This window comes from Centrocercus urophasianus, unplaced genomic scaffold (genome assembly GCF_019232065.1).
Source record: "Centrocercus urophasianus isolate 14NV4802_14NV808 unplaced genomic scaffold, USGS_Curo_1.0 seq_37, whole genome shotgun sequence".
NCBI classification, from domain to species: domain Eukaryota; kingdom Metazoa; phylum Chordata; class Aves; order Galliformes; family Phasianidae; genus Centrocercus; species Centrocercus urophasianus.
In genome coordinates this window covers 451,314-473,179 of record NW_024884944.1, presented here as the reverse complement: position 1 = coordinate 473,179, position 21,866 = coordinate 451,314, and the positions used below count along the sequence as shown (strand labels likewise).

Sequence of the window (21,866 nt, the reverse complement as noted above, 5' to 3'; positions counted from 1 at the left end):
AAGATACAAATGGCCCTGTTTTCATATTTACCTTTGGGAGGGGAAGCAGGACAGGCTGTCCTAGCACCACACACAGCCCTCCCTGTGCCCTCCATCCCATCTCACAGCCCCATCCCATTGCCATCCCTGGGGCTGCTGCCTGCTTTCAAAGCATCACAGGATCATTAAGGCTGGAAGAGACCTCCCAGATCCCCAGTGCCACATCCCTCAGTGCCACATCCCTGCAGTTTTGGTGCAGCTCCAGGGGGTGACCCCCCAGTTCCTGGACAGCTGTGCAGTGTAGTGCTGCTCTTTTGGAGAAGAAATGTTTCCTTTGCTGCAAAGTAATTCATTTCCTGATGGATCTTAGTTTAATGGCACATTTTTTGGGTTATTTTTTCCCATAAAAGCTTGGGTTGGTTTGGGTTTCTTCAAAAAAGAAGAGGAGGCATGAAAAATTCAAGCACTTTGGGCTTTTGATTTCTTAAGTTCCCCTAACATGTTAACATCACACACGGCTTTTTCCCTACCACTGTGACAAGCAAACAGGATTCAGCAGCGCGCGGCGGGGCTTCCTTCCTCCTAATGGCTCTGATTGATCAGGGCAATTCGTTTCCCTCCCCAAAGACCCCGTAGCCCTCCACTTGTTTCATCAAGACAACAGAATCCTCAGCATCAAAACTCAGCACGGGATATCCCAGCTGGGAGGAGAGAGGAGGATTTAAGGCTTTAGCATCGTGTGGCAGTGGGATGCAGGAGTCCATGGCTCAGGGGCACCCCAGGAAGAGCAGAGCAGGAAAGCCCTGCACCAATTGCCATGCACCAGGAGCTGCAAGGGTGGGAAGTGTGAGCCAAGTTGAGCTTAGTCTGCCTTAAAAACAAACATGGAGAAATACACTGGGAACAGAGAGGAAGAGAGGTGGATTTTCCCCCCTGGAAAGAAGCAGGCTGATATATTTCCTTCCTATGGTTTCCCTCATTCTCAGATAGAAATATCAGATCGTGGTCGGCAGTCTGCATTTATTTTTAATACCTCCCAATATGTTTGTCTGTAAACAGCTCTGAACACAAAGGAAAATGTCTAAACACCATAAATCCCCTTTTCTGGGCATAAATCCATAGGCAGCGCCGTCCATGCTGTGAATACATGAGCAAGCTGCCCCCTCACTCTGCATTTACATGGGAGAAGAACAGTCATGCAGTGCCACTGCCACGTCCCCTGCCGCATGGGACACAGGGCTGTGCTGAAGGACCATAGGGGGCATTAGAGGGGACATGGAGGTCTTTGGTCTACCTGGCATTGTGCACCAGATATGTTGCTTACAGAATCACAGAATGGCCAGAGTTGGAAGAGACCTTGAGGATCATGGATCTCCAACCCCCCTGCTGCATGCAGGGCCACCAACCTCCACATTCAGTGCTAGACCAGGCTGCTCAGGGCCCCATCCAGTCTAGCCTTGAACGCCTCCAGGGATGGGGCATCCACAGCCTTGCTTTGCTCCGGGGCTCCAAGCTGCTCCAGCACAGCATTTCCCACCCAAGCTGCCAAAGGGTCCCTTGGCACCATTTCCACAGACCATCCCTCAAGGTGCCCAAGGCCACAGATGAGGCTCTGGCAGTTTGGTCTGGGGGGCACAGCCAGCCCATGGCAGGGCTGGATCTGGGTGGGCTGTAAGGTGCTTTCCAACCCAACCATTCTGTTTCCATCCCATGATCCTATGACCTCTCCCGTCTGTTTCAGCATCTCTGCCAGGCTGTGCACACCTAAAGGCTGTCGGGCAATTTCCTGGCTTGCTCCTGCTGCAAGCCAACGGGCAGGAATGGGAAGGCAAGAGAGTAATTAGCTGTCGCTGTGGCTCTGCCACCTGTGATGGCGAATAAAATTAATGGAAAGCAACACAAGTCAGAGCAACGTGAACCGACTCACAACCAGGCCTCCTCTTTGCTCACTTCAGATCTCTCCATTTGCCAATCTTCCCTTGGCGTTTGATGTCTGCTGTGTGTCTGTGGGGTGTTTTTGTTTTTTTTTTTTTGCTGTTATTATTTATCACTTGCAGTAAGAAAGAGAATCTTTAAGATGGCAGAAGAAAATGGGAAAGTTTAATATTGCAAGAGGCAGAGTCCCTCAGCCTTTTGGGCTTCTCTGATGATGATTATTTTTGCAGCGATGGCGAGCAGCTGTAGGCAGGGAAGTAATAAATGCCTCACTCCAGTGCACTGATGCAGCACTCTCATCCTCAGGGCTAGCAGACATCTCCACACAGTGTTCTTTTTTGAAGATGGGGCATTTTGAGCCACCATCCTGCACCACTTGCCGGGCTGGGGCGCAGGGTGCACTTCCCCATCCTATAGCCGAAGGGGGGCTGTGTTTGATGCGGGCCAAGCGATCTCCCTCTGCCTACATTGGGCTGAATTTGAATGCCCAAATGGACAGAGCCCCTCCTGCATCCCCACTGCAGGTCAGGGCTGGACTTTCCCATTCCCCACACCTGGGCTGGCAGCAGGGGATGGGGAGGGAGCAATGTTTGTTTGTTCGCTCAGCGGGCTCCACTCTGCAGAAAGGACCTTTGTGTTTGGAAAACACCGTTTTATCTTTGAATCAACAGCACGCTGTCACTCATCAAATATTAATCTGAACTCAACTGCTTTTTAAGAGCTTTTCTTTAAAGGCAGTGGGGCTTGAATGCACCCAGTGGGAGGCAGTGTCCTGCTTTGAGCAGGGAAAACAAGAGGCGACTTGCTGTGCTTGCAAAGGGGCAAGCAGGGAGACGCTGCTCTGAGGGTCTGAATGCGGGTCTTGGTGGGGAAGGGTGGCAGGTTTGGTGGGGTTTGGATAGATGTGGAGTGGTGGCAATGCTGAGTCATGGCCTGAAGCATTGATGGAGCACATGGTGGGAAGGCAGGGCCAGCCCAGGGCAGCTCAGGTGCATGCAATGCATGGAGTGATGGAAGGGCTGCAGCCAGGATCCACCCCTTCCCTGCCCTCACTTAAAGGTTGGCAGTGGAGGTGAGGGGATCTCTGACTGGAGATCCCTGCCTACCTGAGGCCTTCTGAAGGTAAGCAGGTCTTTTTTTTCATTTGTGCACCTGTGTGCAGTGCTTTTGTGTCTGCAACCACTGCACTGAGCATATCCTCACTTGCTGCAGTCTGGGACTTTGCTGCTCTGTTATCATTGCTGTGCATTTCGTGTGGGAGAGCTGCTTTTGGTATCCGTGGGCTCTGAGAAGAGCAGGAGAAAGTCAAGAGTATCTCACTGCAGTTATTCATAAAATAGGAGACAGAGAAGCCAAGTTTCCCAAGAATGGGCGCCCCACGCTTAGAAGCCACACCACCACAGCTTGGAGTTAACTGAGGTGGCTCCAGCCCAGCCCTGGTGGCTTGGCATTGCTCAGCTCTGTGTGCTCAGTGGCAGTGTATGCTGCTGAGTGAAAGCAGGTCACCAAGAAGCAAAGCCAGGAGCAAATCGGAACAGGGAGAGTTTTGTCACAGGATGAGGAATAGAGGGTCTTCAGGAAGAAAGAGTCTGGGGAAGGGTTTTCTGCTGCCAGGGTCGCACAGTTAGAGGAGTTACCGTGTGGGCATGAGGAGTAGATCTCTCTCCATAGCTCCTTTAATGGATTACACTGTGTCTTTGCTCCCAGGTGAAGGCATGGATTCAGATAGCTTGGAAAAATGTCTCCTGGGAGCTGGGTGCTTGCTGACTTTCTGCTGCCCTTTTAGACAAACATCCCCAATGGCCTGACGTTCCTGAGTGCTTCGTATTGCTGAGAATGTACCATGACTGGCACCTTCCTTTGTCTTCCCAGCTGCCTCTGTCAATTAAGGGAGATCTGCAATATTAAGCTTGTATTAAATGCCAGCCGCATCCCTATTACTATTTAAAAGGGGCTGTCAGGCCTCAGAATGTGCTGCAGAGTAGCCAGAAGGATAAGTGCGAGCCCTGCATCCATCTCACTACAGCCCCTCCAAACCACTGTGGTTCTTCAGCCACTCAAGGGCCCTTTTCCCTTCAAACACCCCATGTAAAGCCCCTCTCAGCCCCCTGTTCTTGCTGCCTTCCCATATACTAAGGCTTCTTGCAGTGCTCCCCTGTGCTCCCTCCTCTTCTTCTGACCACGGCTGCCATTGGTGCAGCATCAGGACTCTGCCAACCATGTGCTGTCCTCAGATCTGCTGTCACATCCCTGCTGCCTCCTGCAGCCCAGCATGGCCAGAGGGCACAAGGAGGCGGTGCAGGAAAGGGCCTGTGGGCATTTCACAGCAGTGATGGAGTAAGTCTAATTTATAGACACAGGAAAATGCCGTGGAAATGGGAGTGCAGATGAATGCAGAGCACACGGAGGTCTCAAGTCATCGGCACTGTAGCATTTTTTTCTGACTATCTCTGTTTTTCTGCCTGGGTTTGCCTTTGTAGCTTCTTCCCAGACAACCGGACCTTTGCTCTGAAGTGAAAATGAAAGCTGGGGAAATAATAAAAAAAAAAAAAATAAGGGGAAATGAATTCTTCAGATCTCCTCTGTGATGCGTCAGCCCCATCTGCCAACTCCTGCTGAACGGGGAGAGAGGAGCCTGGAAAAAAAATGAAGCAAAATAAAAGGCACAAATCTCACAGCTGCTGGGATGCGGCTGCAGGTGACACCAGGAATGGTGAGGTGTGGGGATGGGGAGATTTGTCATCCCACTCCCTGGCTTGTCAGGGTAATGGGAACACGTGTGGGAGATGCTCAGAGGCAGCTCAGACTAATGAGGAGAGAGCGAAACGGAGGGAGAATCTGATGGAAAGCAGGAAAAAAAAAGGGGGAGGAAGGAAAGCACTTTGTAGTGGTGAGCATCGCTTCCTGATGGAGCAGTGATTAAAGATAACGAAGTAAATGAGTGATGAAGCGGCTTGTGGTGGAAACTTTTGGATCAGCTTTTTGCTGCTGTGTTCTGGAGGATTGCTGTGCTGTGCAGAGCGGATTGGGATGTGGGGTGCCCCACAGCCACGGCCATCTCCATTCCAACCAGGACCCCCAGTGAGATTTGGAGAAGGGCTTAGAAAATAGCAATGTCTTGCTTGAAATAAGAGATTGTGGCATCAAAGAGCAGAAGAAAGGAATCCAATTCCTCATTTTGGCCAAAAGATGACGTTCAGCTGTACGCACGGAAGTTGAGTGGGGCCTTTCTTGCTGTGTGCTGCAGGAGCAGGGGTGCAGCCCTGCATGGCGTGGTGATGGGTGAGGCCAGGTCAGTGGGCTGGTTTTGGAAATCTAAAGAGCCTTGCAAGGGTTAACCATCAGATCCTCGTTTCTGTTGGGTTGTAATGGGATTACAGGCAGAGCAGCCTTCCTGCCAGTCAGGAGCTGGGCTCCCCAAAATGGGTTCTCAGCTCCCAGGGCGCAGTGGGGGTTGGCTGTGTGTCCTGGGGGTTTGGCAACCTCAAGAGGCGTCAATGGCCTTAGAGATGCAGGTAGTGACAGGGTGAGGGGGGTGGCTTTAAACTGGAAGTGAAGAGATTTAGGTGAGTTGTGAGTAGGAATGTCGTTATGCACTGGACTCTGGCGGTGCCCAGAGCTGTGGTGCTTCATCCCTGCAGGTGCCTGAGGCCATGGGTGATGCCTGGGCAGCCTGAGCTGGGGGGCACCCAGCCCATGGCAGGGGTGGAGCAGTGGGCTGTGAGGTGCTTTCCAACCCAAGCATGATTCTGTGGTTCTGTTGCTTGTGCTCTGGGGTTTGCCAGCACTGGAGTGAGCCTGATCCAGGGCAACTCATTTCCAGCAAGCTTTGCTCTGGACATGAACAGAGACCATATGGCTTTGATCATGCCAAGCTGCTAACACCACTTCTAGCCAGGAAGGTTGGGAGTGACTCAGAGCTGTGTTTTCCCAAGCCTATCAGTCACCTCTCCTTCAAGAGAGCCTCCTGGGGATGAGAAAGGGACAGGGAGGGGAACATCACTCACAGTGCTGGCCACAGTTTTGCTCTCCTTGTGAAGAGATGGGAGCTCTTCAAGCCTAATTTAGCAGTCTTTAATCTGAGGTATTCCCAACCACACTTGCCACTTCTTCCTGCGCTCCTGCAGGGTGATGGGCTGATTTCACAGAATGAAAAGCCTTAAGCAAATCTTGTCACACAAGAAAATTGATTTTTCAAAACTGACTTTTACGAGATTACTGTCTCCCTCCTCCCCACATCTTTCTTCTCTATCGTTCCCTTCCAGTCTCACAAGGTGGCTTCAGATCTAAGGAAATTAGAGATGCTGTGACTAAACTGTAAGTGTAAAAAGGGGGAAAGGAAAGAAAGGACGCGCAACACCTGCTGCCATGAGTGCTTGGGCAGCACCACGGTGCTTCCCTCCAGCCCTAACTTCCATGCAATGAGTGCTGCGCTCACATCTCACATGGAACGTCCCCTCTGGGCATTCCTTGGTGATCTCCAGGCAGATCATAGCTTTCTGCTTTCTCTCCCTCGATCACTCTGTGTATTTCTTGTTTCTGAAGGGTTTCTTCCCACTGCTCCATTTGGAGACGTCTCAATGTGCTTTGTTGGAAGGGGGGGAAGAGAGGATGAGTTGCCTTGAGGTCGTTTCAGACAGCTTAAAATATGCTAAGCTTTTGTGCTGCTGTGATATAAATAATGAATCCTCTTACAGCTTCCAAGCTGGAAGAGGTGTTGATTTTAAGAGACCTTCAGCTCCGTGGTTGTTTGGCTTCCATGCAAGAGATGGGGAACGGGGTGCAGTGTGGGTTCACTGGGAGTGTGCTGCTCCTTCTGGGATGGGAAAGTGTGGGTGCTGTGGTGATGCAGTTGACCTCGGTTATTATTCATTTGCCTAATTCCCCAAAGAAGCTTCATTAGGAATGTTGTTTCTGCTGAAATGAGCTGCCAGGGTAGATGCAAGCAGCAGCCCAATTCAGGGGCTGTGCGGCACAGGGAAGAGGATACCCAGGGGATGCTGGCTTCCCAAAATAGACCCCTTGGTTCCCACTGGAGCAGGATTGAGGTCTCATCCCGTCAGTTCATGGAGTGAGTGCTAACCTGAGCTGTCCTTGGGCTTTGATTGCTCTGCAAACTCTCTAGAAGCTGTTGGCAAATACAAAAGCAAAGGAAGAGCACAAGCTGTTGGCTCTGGATTATAAGGCCATTTGTCTGTAAAGCATCAAGCAGTGCTCAATGCTCAGCTCTGCTTTGCTATTGGAGTGTGTAATTAAGGACTTAATGGTTTTTGCTTTTTGAGTTTTCTTTTTTTTGAAACATTTCTTGCAGCACTGTGCAGAAGTCAGCAGGTGATCGCAGAGCTCCTCTGGGTCAGTCTGTTCTATCAGCGTGCTGCCACTTTGGACTGCTTTCTGTTGGCATACAAAGCTCAGATGAGCAGTGTTGTTACCAGGCTGCTCTGAGGCTTCAGGAATAGTGACTGGAGAATGAGTTTGGGGATGGATGGACAGAAAATAGAGGAATTTTACAGCAAAAAGATGACTGGTTAATTTGCAACTTTGTTCTACGTCAGCAATGTGTTGCCTGTATTTTTTGCATTAGTAGGAAGAGAGTGTACTGGGTTAGAATTATGGAAACACTAAGGTTGCAAAGACCTCTAATGTCACCAAGCCCAACCATCAGCCCTTTTTTCCCCCCCTCCCTGTGCCATCAGCACAGCGATGACACACCAGGACAGCAGAGCAACTTTTGCCCATCTCCAGTGCTCTGTGGGGCACCCATGGGCTCAGCCCCTCCACCAGCACAGCATGCTCTCTGCAGAGCTGAGCCCAGCCCACATCCATCCTGGGGGGGGCTTTGGAATGCTCTGAGTGCTTCACACTGATTTTTCCAACCCTCGGGACCCGCTGACAGTGAGGAGGAACCTGCCCCATACATGGCAGGTGGTCTGATGAGCAATCAGGCTCATTGCTTGCTGGGCAGGAGGGGGAACGGTGAAGCTGAGATTAGAGAGGAAATCAAGACAGAGGTTTCTTCCGCACAGCGAGGTGTTATTATGATCATCAAAACCCCAGAGTGTTGAAAAACAATCAAACCCCGGTGGCAGCAACCTGTGCACTGCAGCAAGTGCAATCAAACGCCAAACGTGTCCTTGTCTGGGACTTGAGCCTGACATCTCCAGCTCTTGAAATTTGGGAGAAGGTAGCGATTTGGCCTCGCTGCTTATTTGTTGCTGAAGAAAAGGATTAGCAACCTTGGCACCAAGCTGTGCTTCCACTCATGGTGGGAAGCCTGCAGGGATGGAGACCCAGGACTGCGGCTCTGACTGCGCTTCTGCAGACTGCTCCGAAAGAGGAGGAGATGCACCTGGCAGCTGCTTAATGAAAGCTCTGAGGGAGACCTGCAGAGCCCTTTAGCAGAGGTGTTAATTACTAATTGTGCCTGGGATAAAATGGGCTCACCCAAGCGTGGCAGGGAGCTTGCCACTGTAGAATAATGTATCTGTACCTGTAATTGATGCAGTGAACTCCAGGGATTGCAGGGAGGATGCTCTGTGAGCAGTCACACCTTTGGCTCTATGCTGGACTGTTCCAGGTGCCACCAGGTCTCCCCTGTCCGTTGTGTCATCTGAGCTCTGCTCCTAGCATAGGGGACAGCAGAGCTGCCTGGGACAGCTGCAGGGCCATTGGCAAGGATGCTGGGTGCACTGCTGACATGCGGCCGAGGGATACATTATGAAAGGAGTAACCCATAGATCACCATGATGGAGATTTACTTTTAATAAGGCAATAATTTGCTTGATGCATCACGCTGCAGCCAGGCAGGGAGCAACAAGATGCTCCATCACTTCTCAATAGGCCGTCACCCTTGGGTCAGGCACCGAGGAAACAGCATCCTCCTCCCTCCCTCCCCCCCATCCCACGCTCCCCCATAGGGTGTGCAGAAGGGCACAGGGTGACGCTCATGGGCAGCTGCTGTTTGGGGATGTGCAGGAACTGCCACATTGCAGAGTGAGCAACGCTGGCAGTAAAACAACAGAACCATTCTCTGAGCAATTTGTAGCAATTAATAGCCATTCCCAGGAATGAAATGTTAATTAATTCATTCTGCGAGCCACGCTTTTATTTAAGGTATTTGTGGGTGTTCTCGGTACTTTTATTAAGCAATTAAAACGCGTCCGAGAAAATATTTATCTATTTTAAGTCACTCTTAGTAAACACAATTTATATGGCAAGCAACTGCTTCATTTTGCATTGTTAATTAAAAATTGCAGCTCACTGTGCTTCCCCGGGGTGCGCTCAGTCGGAACAGCCCCTGTGTGCGCAGGGCACAGTCAGCAGGGCAGGATGCTGCTGTCACTGCATGGTGCTGGTGGAAAACAATGAATGGGAGCAGGGAAGTGGCACTCCAGAACAAATCCATTCCAGCCAGACCTTGTTGCCATGGGGAGATGCTCATTGCCCTGCAGCACTGTTGGTTGGAGGAGCCAGGATGGCACCGGCAGCCTGGGGTGCTGCCCAGCTTGGAGAGAAGGAGAGCAGCTGCAGTACCAAGTGAGCAGGCTTGCACATTTTCACCTGACTCATCCAGGCGGCACCAAACCAGTCTGGTGTCACTTGGGAGGGCTGTTACATGACAGGGCTACAAATTCCCCTAAACAGCTTGTTCTCACATGCCATTTGTTGAAGAATTACAAGTCCTCTTGTTGCAGTCAGAGGAATTCATTTGCTGCGCTGAGCTCAGCCAGATGCAGTGCACACTGGCAGTGCTCTGCTGCGTCCCGCCGTGCTGTGGGCACACAGTGCCCTCCAGCAGCTCTGTGAGCCCAGCAGAAGTGAGCAAAGTCTCGTGGGAAGAAGAACAGGCTGCTGAAGCTTGCATCAAGATCTCCATTTTGAACTTTACTCCTTCGCTGGGGTTGGTGAGGGAGATGCTGAACTGAGGGCAGTTGGTTCTGCCCCCAAAGAAACATTCCCATGGAGCTGCAGAGAGCTTGGGAACACCAACTGGAACTCATCACCCACACCTGGACGTTCTGCTTTGGGGGAGAGAGGTGGCAGCAAAATGATGGAAATGCATCAGGTGGTCACAGAGTCATGGGATGGATTGGCTTGGAGTGGAACATGGAGGTGAATGTATGTATCTGGCATGGAGGCACCTTGGCTGTGTGTAAATGCCTTCAGGATGATGCTGTGAATGGAGGAAGCACCAAATAGTGGTAGGAGAAGGGCTGGAAGCTGCAAGGTGAGGAGACACTGGGAAGATTACAAGGGGATGAAATGAAGGATGGAGTGAAGGTCTGAGCCCCAAACCAGCATCCCAGAGCTGCTGAAAGGGGAGGGAGCAAACAGCCAACAACTATGGTTTCATGGCAGGTGAAGATCAAGCAAGAAAATCTCCTTCGAGGCTTTGAGCCAAGCTCACCAGCACAAATTAATGAAGAGGTAGCAGAGGTGGAAATTGCAGGCTGGGCTCCCCAGATCAAAGCCAATGAGCTCTGCCCTGTGGGCTGCACCGACCTGCAAGGGGAGAGAGCAACAAGATGGGCTGGGGGAGGCCAGGCCCCCCAAGCATCCTGGGGTGGTTTGGGGGATGTGTGCTGGGCAGGATGCTGAGATGCAGACACACTGATGGCCTCGGGCAGGACCTGCACATCCTCTGTGTCTTTTTGGCTGCATTTTATTTACGTTCTGCTTATAAATAATTACTGAGAGGTTAATAGGTGAGCAAGGCACGTTACAGGCTTGTTAAAACCGGGAGGAATTTGCCTTCTTGCTGTCTGCGAGTGCATGGTGAGGAGCTTTACAGGAGGGTTATCAGCCATCGTTATTAAAAACCGATTTGACATTATAAAAGATCCATACTGCTTGTTCAGCCACATTGATTTAGCAGTGTTAAGGCTTGGAAAACTGGAGCAAGAACCTTGATCTCTGCTGAAGCACGAAAAATTGCTGTTTGTGACACATCTCTACGCTCGGCAAAGCTAGTTTTGCAGAAGCAATGGGTTTTGAACACGCACAGAAAGCATTGTGTGGCGTTGCTTCATATCTGTTTTTCTGAGCTGCTGCTGAGCCACAGAACTTCTATCCTCTGGAAATGTGCTCCCTGCCCCCCGTAGACGGGTTGGGCTGCTGCAAAACACAGTGCTGTGCATTTCAGTGGGCAACAGCAAGGTCTTGTGCTGTCAGTCGCTGCGAGGAAATGATGATCTGAGGTGATCTTCCAACCTTAATGACTCCAGGAAATGGCTGTGACCCTCTGGTGCACACAGCAAGACCCAGTGGGCTACAGAGTCTGCAAGTGCACCTGGATGGGTCAGAGTCATCGAGGAGCGCAGCAGAGCTTCGGTTTCATTACATCTGGAAGGAGCAAAGCAGCACCCAAATGTGATTTACCTTTGGAGCACCGACTGGAAGGCGTCACTTGTGCTGATTTTCCCATACCTGGGGCTTCCCTCGTCAATCACAGCCCTAAAAATCCGAGCAGCATCTCCTGATTAATTATTGAAGGGGAATCCAGGGAGGAAGGCAGCGTGGGGAAGCTGGAGCAGCCAGTCAGCATCCATTAGAGGTGTGAAGATAAATGAGAAGAGAGAGCAGATAAGTGCATACAAACCAGCTTCCATCTGTGCTGCTAATACCTCTCTTCCGAGCCGCTCGTGTTACTGGCTGCAGGGTGATGCCTCACAGCTCTCCTGTCCTCATCCTGTTAGGTTCACACTCGTGGGCCTTTAGGATTTGTCTGTCTGACCTCCTCTGCCCAGCACATCCCCTGTCCCCAATCATCCCACCACAGGAGAGCTGCCCTGGCACAACATCAGCAGTTCCTTGGGGAAATCCTCTCAATTCCAATGTCCCCATCACTCTTTTGGGGAGATTTATTACATTTTCCTCCGCTCTCTTTTCCTTTCTCCCAGGAGCGGATGGAGTTTCACACTGCATGACAGCATCTCCAGTTCTCTCCACCCGCTCCGGAGTGGCAGGTTGCCAGATGGTGCCCTGTTAGGTCACATTTGCTCATTGTTTGGCAAACAGCGGCTTAATTCAAGTGCTGAGTTGACAGCTTGTTCTCTGAGACAATTTGCAAGTTGTAGAGTTGCAAATGCCAGCTTGGCTTTCCAGGGTGATGTTATTTCAGCTGCCTTCAAGGGATGAAGTTCTTTTTCACTGGAGAAAAAAAAATTAGGAAGAAGAAAAAGGGAAAGGGGGTGGAAGCAGGACGAAGCTGAAAAGGTTTATAGTGTCTTTGTGGTGGGAATGCCAGCCGTGTTGGTTGGCAGGGGAGGGGCACTGCGTTCTCTACCAGCACAGGCTGTCCTGATCCCATCCCTGCTGTCACTGGCAAGCAGAAAGCAGTGCAACACCACTCTGCTTCCTCGTCCTGCAGGTGGGCGAAGAAAGGCCAGGTGATAAAGGAAGCATCCGGTGACTTCTATGAAACCATCGTGGATCACACCTTCTTCTTCGAGCCCGTCTCCTGCGAGGTCACCAACGCGCTGGGCAGCACCAACATCAGCAGGACCGTGGATGTCTACTGTGAGTAACCTGCCAGAGCTGCTGGTCACAGCTGGGGGCGGCACCACCTTCCCTGAGCAGGATTTGTGGGCTCTCACTCCATGCGTGGGGCCGCGGTCTCCTCCTGCCTCATACAGCCCTGCTGGAGGCTTCCTGGGGTCTTTAGGATTGTAAGGTGCCACGGGTTGGGTGTCCCGTATGGCTGTGCCCCTTTGGTACTCCAACATCAATGGGTCTGCAGCTCCTCCTGGCACAGTGATTGCACTGCTTTGGGGTTCTGGTGGGGTAATGCTGCTCTGCTCTGTGCAGTTGGGCCCCGGATGGCGACAGAACCACAGTCCCTGCTCGTTGACCTGGGCTCTGATGCTGTCTTCAACTGCGCCTGGACTGGGAACCCCTCCCTCACCATCGTCTGGATGAAGCGGGGCTCAGGCGTGGTAAGGGTCGCTGCAGGGCAGTGGGGCACGAGGTTCTTCATGGTCCCCCCTGCTTTGGTGAAATCGGACACACGGTCTGATCTTGGGTGGTTCTGTGTGGAGCCAGGAGCTGGACTCAGCAATCCTCATGGGGCATTTCCAGCTTGGATGTTCTGTGACTGTGTGGCCCTGGAAGGCAATCACTGGGCGCATGCATGGGGAAATCACTGCCTTCATTGCTGAGGTGTTTTTCCCAAACCATCACAGCCTTGGGCAAGCTGAGATCTTGAGGCAGCTGAGGAATCCCACTGGGTCTGTAATCCCCTGGCTTCCCATCCCACAGTGGCAGCTGTTGTTTCTCTTGGTTATCACTGTGATTTGCACACAGGCAGTGCTTTCACACCACGAAGCTGCTGTTCCCTTTTCTCAAAGCTTTCAGAGCAGTTCAGGGAGCCACGCGCGGGGGCTTCCTGACCCTCAGTGCACAGCCCCAGCCACACTCCAGCTCTCTGCTCACCCACACGTATCAGCACAACAGAGATGCTTTCTCAGCTTTCATTTGGCCGATTCTGCTGGCTTGGGGCCTCTGGGCAGCTCCAGCTCAGCCCTTGGCCATGGGCACTGTGTAGCATTTTGAGAAGGAAGGGGGGGTGAGGGACTGCAGTGTGCAAAGTCCTGGGAGAGAGGTGAGGTTAACCAAGAGGAATTAGCCCCAGGGTGTGCATTTCCAGCACGGATAATTGGAAACACTGCTCAAAAGCCACATTATTTGCATGCCCCAATGCTGGCGTTGTGCTGACAGCTTCAGCCAGATCAGCACTTATCAAGATATCCTGAAGCTGTTAATTGCACAGCCAGGGCAGGAGGGCAGGGTGCTGCTGCCCAGGGTGCAGCTTGCCAAAGGCAGCAGAGTTTCCCCCGACCATCCAGAGCTCTGGGGGCTGCCAGCTCTCCTGCTCGACTTCCCATCACCTGCCCTGAGATCGGCCCCCTCCTCTCTTCCAGGTCCTGAGCAATGAGAACAAGCTGACGCTCAAGTCCGTGCGCCAGGAAGATGCTGGGAAATACGTGTGCCGTGCTGTGGTGCCGCGGGTGGGAGCGGGGGAGCGCGAGGTGACTCTCACTGTCAACGGTACCGATGGCTTCCCTTGGCTACTCCATCTTTGCGTCTTTGCCGTGCTGATGGGGCGGGGGGGGTTGGATGTGATGATCTGGGTAGGTCTTCTCCATCCTTAGTGATTCAGTGATTCTATGATTCCACGACCATTCGTGGTGCTGCAGTTGGAACGATGCCCTTGGATATTTGCTTTGGGATGCCTGGGGGGGGGGGATGGGGGATGCTCCCACCCTGCGAGCAATTTAGGCTTTGGATTCATTTCCTCGGAGAGTTGTGGGTTAAGCAAAAAAATACTGGCGTTATCTAAGGTCTGCTTGGTTCTGTGTTATCAGCAGGGGTTTATTGAGTAGCTGGGAGTTGGCGTTTTAAATCTTTAATAGATTTATCTTGCAAAACCCTCGCAAGGTCGGAGAGCCTTGTTGTCTGTGCTGTACAGCTTGAGAGCTGGGAACTGAGTCTGGCTCCGAGACTGGCAGCCTAATCAGCATCTGGGGGAGCAGGCAGAACACTGAGCCCTCAGGATCTGCCCCCCACCCCGATGGGAGCTGGGCAGCACCCTGCAGGGTCAGGGCCACCCAGCCAGGACCTGTGGCAGCCAGTGGTGAAATGTGCCTTGTGTGAAGGGAGGGCTGCACAATATAAGCAGGGGATGAATTTTGCATCGTCTCTCACCTGCGTGACAAACTGGCAGGCTTCAGTCCCCACTCACTGTCAGAAAGAGAAGAAAATGAGCAGGGAAAGCAGCACAGCGTTAATTTTGAATGCGGATAACAGCAGCGAGGGGAGCCAAGGGCAACACAGCGGGGGGCGAAACCCAACCACTGCCTCTGCTTGCGCTCAGCTCCGCGGCGCCTGCATGTTCCTTCCCCGCCGGCTGCTGGGTTTTAATTACAATTAAAGTATCTTGCAGAAAACAAAGCAACAAATTAACCCAAACAAAGAAGCCGCTCCTTTCCTGACACCTCCCAGGCACTCGGCAGGCACAGGGAAGCCTTGAGACAGAGCTGTGCAGCTGCATTCCGTGCCCTGCACAGCACTGGGGCAGCGCTGCGATGGACGCTGCTGGTGCTGCGTGGACCATCCCAGGGAGCATCTCCTGCAGGCACGGCACGGCGTGTCTGATGCAGCTGATGAATTCTTCTGAATGCTTTTTCCACCGCTGTTTGAGAGGAGAAGTTGAACATTTAGTATTTTCAAGCGGTTTTAAATCCAGAAGGTAATTCAGTTGTCTCGAGATCACCAGGTGCCTCTCTCCATAGGCTGGGCTTTGTCACGGTGAGGCCAGTGATTCAGGCAAGGAGCACCAGTTGTCTTGGGTGAGTTCAACCCAAGTGGGGACCCTGCTGGAGGGGTGTTCATCCGCCCCAGCCTGTGCCCAGTGTCCCATCCCCCCCAAATCAGCCTCAGCAGCGCAGCCCCTGCCTGCCCTCCCTACCTCCTTCCCTCCAAACCAGGGCATGAGGCCACCAGCCTGAGAGGCTGCCGATATGATTCAGAGCCTCATTAGTGGGCAGGAGGATTATGCAAATGAGCAGCATTTGGCAGGGCCAAAGCAAGAGAGGCAAGAAGGCAGGAAGGCGCCATTGGGGCCATAATAAATCAGCAGTAGCTGGATTTATAGCCCCCATGTGTGCACAGCACCCTCCTGGCCACACACGAGCCAACCCAGGGCTTTGCAGGATCGAACCCTGCTTCCGGTTTCCAGCACCAGGATGGTTTTGTGTGCATCAATCTGAGCAGGATGGAGAGGTTGGGGCCATCCTGCCGTGCTCCCCAGCCAGCAAGCTGCCTTCTCCTTTATGCGAGCCTTCAGGACAGAGCAACTAAATTGGCACCAGTGCACTAAAAATAACCACAACCAATAGCTGCAACGTTTATATCCATAGCAACGTTGTTGAAAGCCTTTCTTTTGCTGGTGGGCTGTCTCAATACCGAGCTGTGGACCGGCAGCTCTCATAGGGAGCCTGAGCCTGGTGGAGAATCAAACACCGTCCTCGAATGCGATGAGGCTGCAGCTCTGCACTATTATTCCCAGGCATGTTCATCTCACAAATGTTCTTTAGTCATCTGCTATTATCATGATGATAAGCCTTCGACTCTGAACTCCTCGAGCAATAATAAAACCCAAAGCCGCTGGCATTTGTGCCGTTTAAAATCCACTCTCCTTGGGGAAAATGATCCTTTTTATGATTATTAAGCCATTTTTCTCCGGTGTCACCCAGTCTTGGCACACCTCCAGAATTTGTAACTGATGTGCAACCGTTGAAATAGAGAGAAGACGGGTTTTTTTCATTGATTTGGACCTGCACACCCCGTTGCCACTCTGGATGCTGTTGGTTTTGGATTCATTGCCCACCAGTGGCTCATCTATACATGCTGAGTGAGCTGAGGAGGTGGGACCATCTCTCCTGTGCCACCTCCAGTGTATGGCGGAGCTGGACTGGACTCTGTTATTGTCCCCTGGAACAGCCAAAGCCTCAAGGGATCCTGGCACAGCAAAGGGTAAACCAAACTCTCTGGACTTTTGGGTGATTCTGTGTGGAGCCCAGAGTTGGGCTCAGTGATTCTTATGGTCCCATCCAGCTCAGGATATCCAGTGGGATTCAGCCCAGCCCCTTCAGAGTGTGTGCTTCCAGGGGTGGCTGGAGGAGAGCATTCACCTTGGGAACGTGCTGAGAACATCTCAGAGAAGACTGGGTGGAAAGCAACAACAAAATGTCTTTTTTATATGTTAAAAGAGGCAGAAAAGTTTCCAGTGTCACACCGGCATGTGTGATGTGTAATGGCCATTACACCCCAACTTTGGAAAGCAAGTCCTGACCTTCTGCTGTTCCCCATCACTCAGCAAGCACTGCCCATCTGCGGTTCTTACAGATGTGCAGGTGATTCCAGATGTGCAGGATGCAGTGAATGTCCAGACTGTGTTTGAAGCCAGCTCCATCCCCGCTGCAGCAATCAGAGCCTAAGGGTGAAGCACCTGGATTTGATGGGCAGCATTTTGCCCCTTCGCCTTGGACAGAAGCAGTGTGGCATTGCTGGCCTCTGGTTTTCCTCATAGAATCCCTGCAAAGGAAGGATGTGGCTGCGTTGCTGCAGAGGTTGTTCAGGGAGGGTGAAACTTTGGTGCAGAAGGGAAATGTTGGCAGGCAACTGGATGCACCGAAGGAGAAAGTTCAGCCCTGCAGCATGTTTGCACTTGGCCAGCACTGCTCTAACGCCTGCCTGCAGGTAGGTGTGATGGCAAGGCTGGTTTTCCAATGAGCCTAATGAATTCCTAAAGAGCAAAGGCACAACCTGGAGCCAGCATCCAGAACGACTGGGCTGTGACATGATGAGAACCAGGAGCGCTGCCCCTCGCCTTCCTGCCTGCATCCCTTTTCTGCCAGCAGCAAGCCACTCATAGAAATGTAAATCTGCTGTAATTAAGAGTCTAATAAAGAGCAATTAGGATTGCAGTTCTGCTGCTGCTCCCTTGGGGTGAAAGCCTCCAGGCCACGTTCCCATCTCTGACTGCTTTCCTCTTAACTTCTTCCACGAAGGAGGACAGGGACGTTTTGGTGATGAGCACCCCACATCCCTGTGTTCTCAGCATTCAACATTGCACACAAAGACCCCAGAGCACCAAAGCACATCTGCTTGTAGAGTATTAAAGAAACTATTACTAAAGCAGGTGGGTTTTTTTGATTGCAGAGTGCAGTCTGGATGCTGGTTGATATTTCCCTTTTCTGATCCTTGGTTTCTGAAGGCTGAATTTCCCATGTGGGAAGAGTCTGGGGCCCTTGGGTTGCATCTCCTGAATTATGCACCAGGCATTCCTTTCTGGGCTTCAAGGCACAGGGAAGGCAGCAGCTGGTGCCACTCAATAGTGATGTTTATTGGAGTCGAGGTCCCGGTTTGCCATTGGACCCTCTGCACCCAGGTGGCAATGCCAGCCTCGGCCAGGTGTGACTTGCTTCCTCCTGTTGTCACCAATCCCTCTCCTCTCTCCTGCAGGGCCACCCATCATCTCCAGCACGCAGACCCAGCACGCCCTGCACGGCCAGAAGGGGCAGATCAAGTGCTTCATCCGCAGCACCCCTCCGCCCGACCGCATTGTGAGTAGCACCCAGTGCAGTGAGCCATGGGGTTTGGCCACGCCATGGGGAGCCCCACAGGTGGGCAAAGCGCTCGCCTTGGGCTGACCCCACTGTTGCTTGGCAGGCTTGGTCCTGGAAGGAGAATGTCCTGGAATCTGGGACCTCGGGGCGCTACACGGTGGAGACGGTCAGCACGGACGAGGGGGTCATCTCCACACTGACCATCAGCAACATCGTCCGCGCTGATTTCCAAACCATTTACAACTGCACTGCGTGGAACAGCTTCGGCTCCGACACGGAGATCATCCGGCTCAAGGAGCAAGGTGGGCACGGCCGGCGTGGGGCTGCGGGAGCGGCCAGTGCTCCGTAATGCTGTTGGGATGAATGAGGAAGGATGGAGGAGGAACGCCCCGAGGGTCCCAACTCCCAGCAGAGGGGCAGGAGGTGGGGAAAGCCCCACTTCGCCTCTCTTACTGGAGACAGAGGGCACGCGCCAGCCTTGTGCTCCCCAACCCACAGTGCAAGGTGATGCCCATCCACCTGCAGCATCATTTGTAGCCACGGGGAAATGGGAGCAGCTGCTCCTTCCAGACCCACAGCCCTCAGGGTGTCTCAGGGTGGCTGGGGGCTCTCCATGGCAAGGGAGCGATGTGGCTCTAGGCGGCTCACTCAGCTCCTGGAGGGCCTCCAGTCCTCTTCTATTTTATTAAATGCCAGGGCAGGCAGGTGGATTGCTCTCATTAAGCCGTGATTTATAGGCAAGGCTGCCGTCCAGATTAAATCAGAGCTAAATGAACCCCTTAAAATTAGCCTTGGGTTTCTTCCAACGCAAACACAGCCAGCGGTTTCTCCGGGTCGGCTGCCAGCCAGCGGGAGCACTCGCTGTTGGCTGGGGGTCCCCACTCAGGGACATCCCTGCGGCGGGCAGGGGGACGCCGTGGGGTGGCCATCCCCTCCATCGGGCTGTGCGCTGGGAGCAGGAGGTGCTCCGAAGGCTGATGTGGGTGCCTGGGCTGTGCACGGCTGTGGACACTTGCTTTATTTTCAAACAGGTACGGAAATGAAATCAGGAGCTGGTATGCAAGCAGGTACGGAAGTGCTGAGCTGACGGTGAATGCGAATTGTCCCCAGCCGTCACGACGCCTGAGGAGCCAGCGGGGCTGTAGGGCAGCACAGGGCAGGGGATGGGGAGCCAGGGGCGCCGGTCCCACTCCGCTCCATGGCGAGCTGCCCTGCCTCTCTGTGCCCCAGCGCAGCCCCGCTGCAGGGGGTGATAATGCACAACCTGCAGCAAAGGGACGGCCACGCTGAGCTGCCCCTCGACATCTCCCTCCCCACCCCTCTGGTCCGTATCTCCCAGAGATCTGAACGCCTCCAAAAGCCCCACAACGAGTCACTGCCTTTGGCATCAGGTCACCTGGAGAAGTGCCAGCACTTTACTGCCGGTCGGCTGGATGCTGCTGGGCACTCGCTTCTTTGTCTGTGCTGAGTGCTTAGGGAAGAGCAGAATAGTGCCATGTGTGTCATGTCACCGATGGCCTGGTTCACGGCACAGGTGGCACAGCTAGGGAGAGGCAGGAGAGCCAGAAAGTGGAAAGCACCAGCAGAAGCTGTGTGCTGAAAGGCTCTTTATAGTGTGAGTGGAGCCCCAGCTCGAGCAGCACAGGGTTGTGTCACTCCGCTGGTACTGAGATGGGGTTACACCTTGGGGGTCCTGAAGTCTTAAGGGAAGGATGGAGTTTTTGGTCAAAAACAGTTTTTCTCTTTGGGCTTAGAAAAGGTGCTTAGAGCTACAGGGAACTTGGCTGTGGTTACATGGACAGGAGTGGTGAGCTCTCCCCGGTGCAGGATGGGGTCCTGCTCCCCCCATCACAGCCACCCCATCCCTCCCAGCTGCTGTGAGCCTGGGGAGTAAGCAGGAGACCTGTGGTGACAAAGACAGAGGCGGGCTGATAGCTGCTGTGTTAACCCAGGTATCTGACACCCGCAGCTCTCTCCTCGTGGTCCTGGTGCCCATCTCTATCCCTCCATGCAACCTTTCTCCCAGCCAGCTCTGATGCCATTTCTCTTTCTTAGCAATATCACCAGGCTGTCTTCTTTTGCACTTTGCACCCACAGCACTTGAGAGGCAGCCATTCATCCAATAAACAACGTGGCCCCACTGGAAGCAACAGCTCCTTGGCTCCCTCCTCCCTGCACACGGGGGAAACTGAGGCACAGAGAGGTCAGCGCTGCCCCAGTTGCAGCAAATGGCAGAGCTGCGCACTGCGCTCCCTGGGCTCTCACCACCCATAGGGACGCGGTGCTGCAGGGGTGCAGGAAAGGACCCCAATCCCTCCCCATCACCGAACTGATGGCCGGGACGGGTCCTGAGCTGGGGAGAGCCGCCCATTGCCTTCAGCCCCACTCATCTGTGCTCTCCTTCCTCTTGCAGAGTCGGTGCCGATGGCGGTGATCATCGGGGTGGCCGTGGGGGCCGGCGTGGCATTCCTGGTGCTGATGGCCACCATCGTCGCCTTCTGCTGCGCCCGCTCCCAGCGAAGTAAGTGCAGGGCGAGCGCAAACGGCCAAACGCAAAGGCCAACTGTGCTCCCACTGATGGGCAGGGAGCACTGCGGGTTTGTCTCCTTTGCCATCCCCTTCTCTTCCACCACTGGGGCATCGTATCAGCATCAATTCCATTGCGGTGAGGTCAGAGGTAGAGAGGCAGCAGCGTGCTTCTGTGCGGTGGGGACTCATTTTGTACCTGGCTGCTGCAGATTCCTCTCTCAGGACAAATTTCAGAGTTCTGTGGCATCAGTTAAACAACAGCCTGCAAACAGAGCATTCCTGTGGAGGGATGCTGCGACCGACCATAACTCTGGGGTGGCATCTCCTGCTGAGGACGCAGCAGAACGGAGGCTGGAGGCCGTTTGTCTTCTGGAAAAGAAAGGGAAAAAAGGCTTTATGGCACATCTGGTGTTGTATTGCTGGTGACAACACGGCCCGGTGTTATTTAAGGCAGCGCTCCTGGGGGAGGATGTGCAAGACAGTAATTAGCTTTTCCCTGTGATTAAATTCAGAGGCTCCTGCACCAGGAGTGTCATCCCAGCCAAAAACAAAGGCACAAGAAAGCAATAGGGGCCTCTCAGCACAACCCTGAGGCGTGGGGCAGCCGGCCGTGGGCAAGAGCAATGCTGAGTGGAGATGGGCTGAGCCCAGAGCGCTGAGCTGGGGGCTGCTCGGGTCTCAGGTTCACATCCATCCCCGGTTTTCACTTTGGATCCGTGCTGTTGTTTCTCCTCCCACTGCTCGCCTAGTTTTTCAAAAGGAACTTCTTCAAAGCATGCCTGACACCTTCCGGGCAGCTGCGTGACAGCGGCGCTGCGCTGGGCCTCGCGCTGCCTGCGCTCCATCCATCACTTGGCCTTTCCTTTCTGTAGCTGTGCCCCATGGCTGGAGGAGCCCTTCTGGGCCCAGCTCTGCCTGCTGGGCTGGGTCAGGGTGGACCCTGGGGATGTGTGGCTGCCTGGAGCTGAGCTCTTCTCCCTCTCTGCCCAGATCTGAAAGGAGTGGTTTCTGCCAAGAATGACATCCGCGTGGAGATCGTGCACAAGGAGCCGTCCTCGGGCAGGGAGACGGAGGAGCACCCCACCATCAAGCAGCTGATGGTAAGGACTTCCTTCCCCTCAGTGTGAGAACATCACCGTGCTCTCCTGGCCGCACTGGAGATGTCAGGAAGTGCCGAAGCAGTGCGTGCAGATGGTGGTTTGCCTGGGGAAGCAGCAGGGAACGGATGAGCTGGGGGTGACGGTGGGGTGAGCCTGGCTGCCTTCACTGGTGCTGCTGGGTTGGTGTGGGAGGTGA

General features: G+C 53.3%; 1 protein-coding gene across 1 annotated transcript in view; it reads left to right on the top strand.

Annotated features, from left to right (window-relative positions):
* KIRREL3 (kirre like nephrin family adhesion molecule 3) overlaps positions 1–21,866 on the top strand; it is a 67,789-nt gene that overhangs the window by 43,462 nt on the left and 2,461 nt on the right. The window contains exons 8-15 of the mRNA XM_042831845.1: positions 12,284–12,432; positions 12,721–12,848; positions 13,833–13,959; positions 17,938–18,038; positions 18,145–18,343; positions 19,073–19,108; positions 20,455–20,562; positions 21,561–21,670. Of these exons, the coding sequence (XP_042687779.1) occupies positions 12,284–12,432; positions 12,721–12,848; positions 13,833–13,959; positions 17,938–18,038; positions 18,145–18,343; positions 19,073–19,108; positions 20,455–20,562; positions 21,561–21,670 (958 nt within the window). The remainder of the gene's footprint in view (positions 1–12,283; positions 12,433–12,720; positions 12,849–13,832; positions 13,960–17,937; positions 18,039–18,144; positions 18,344–19,072; positions 19,109–20,454; positions 20,563–21,560; positions 21,671–21,866) is intronic.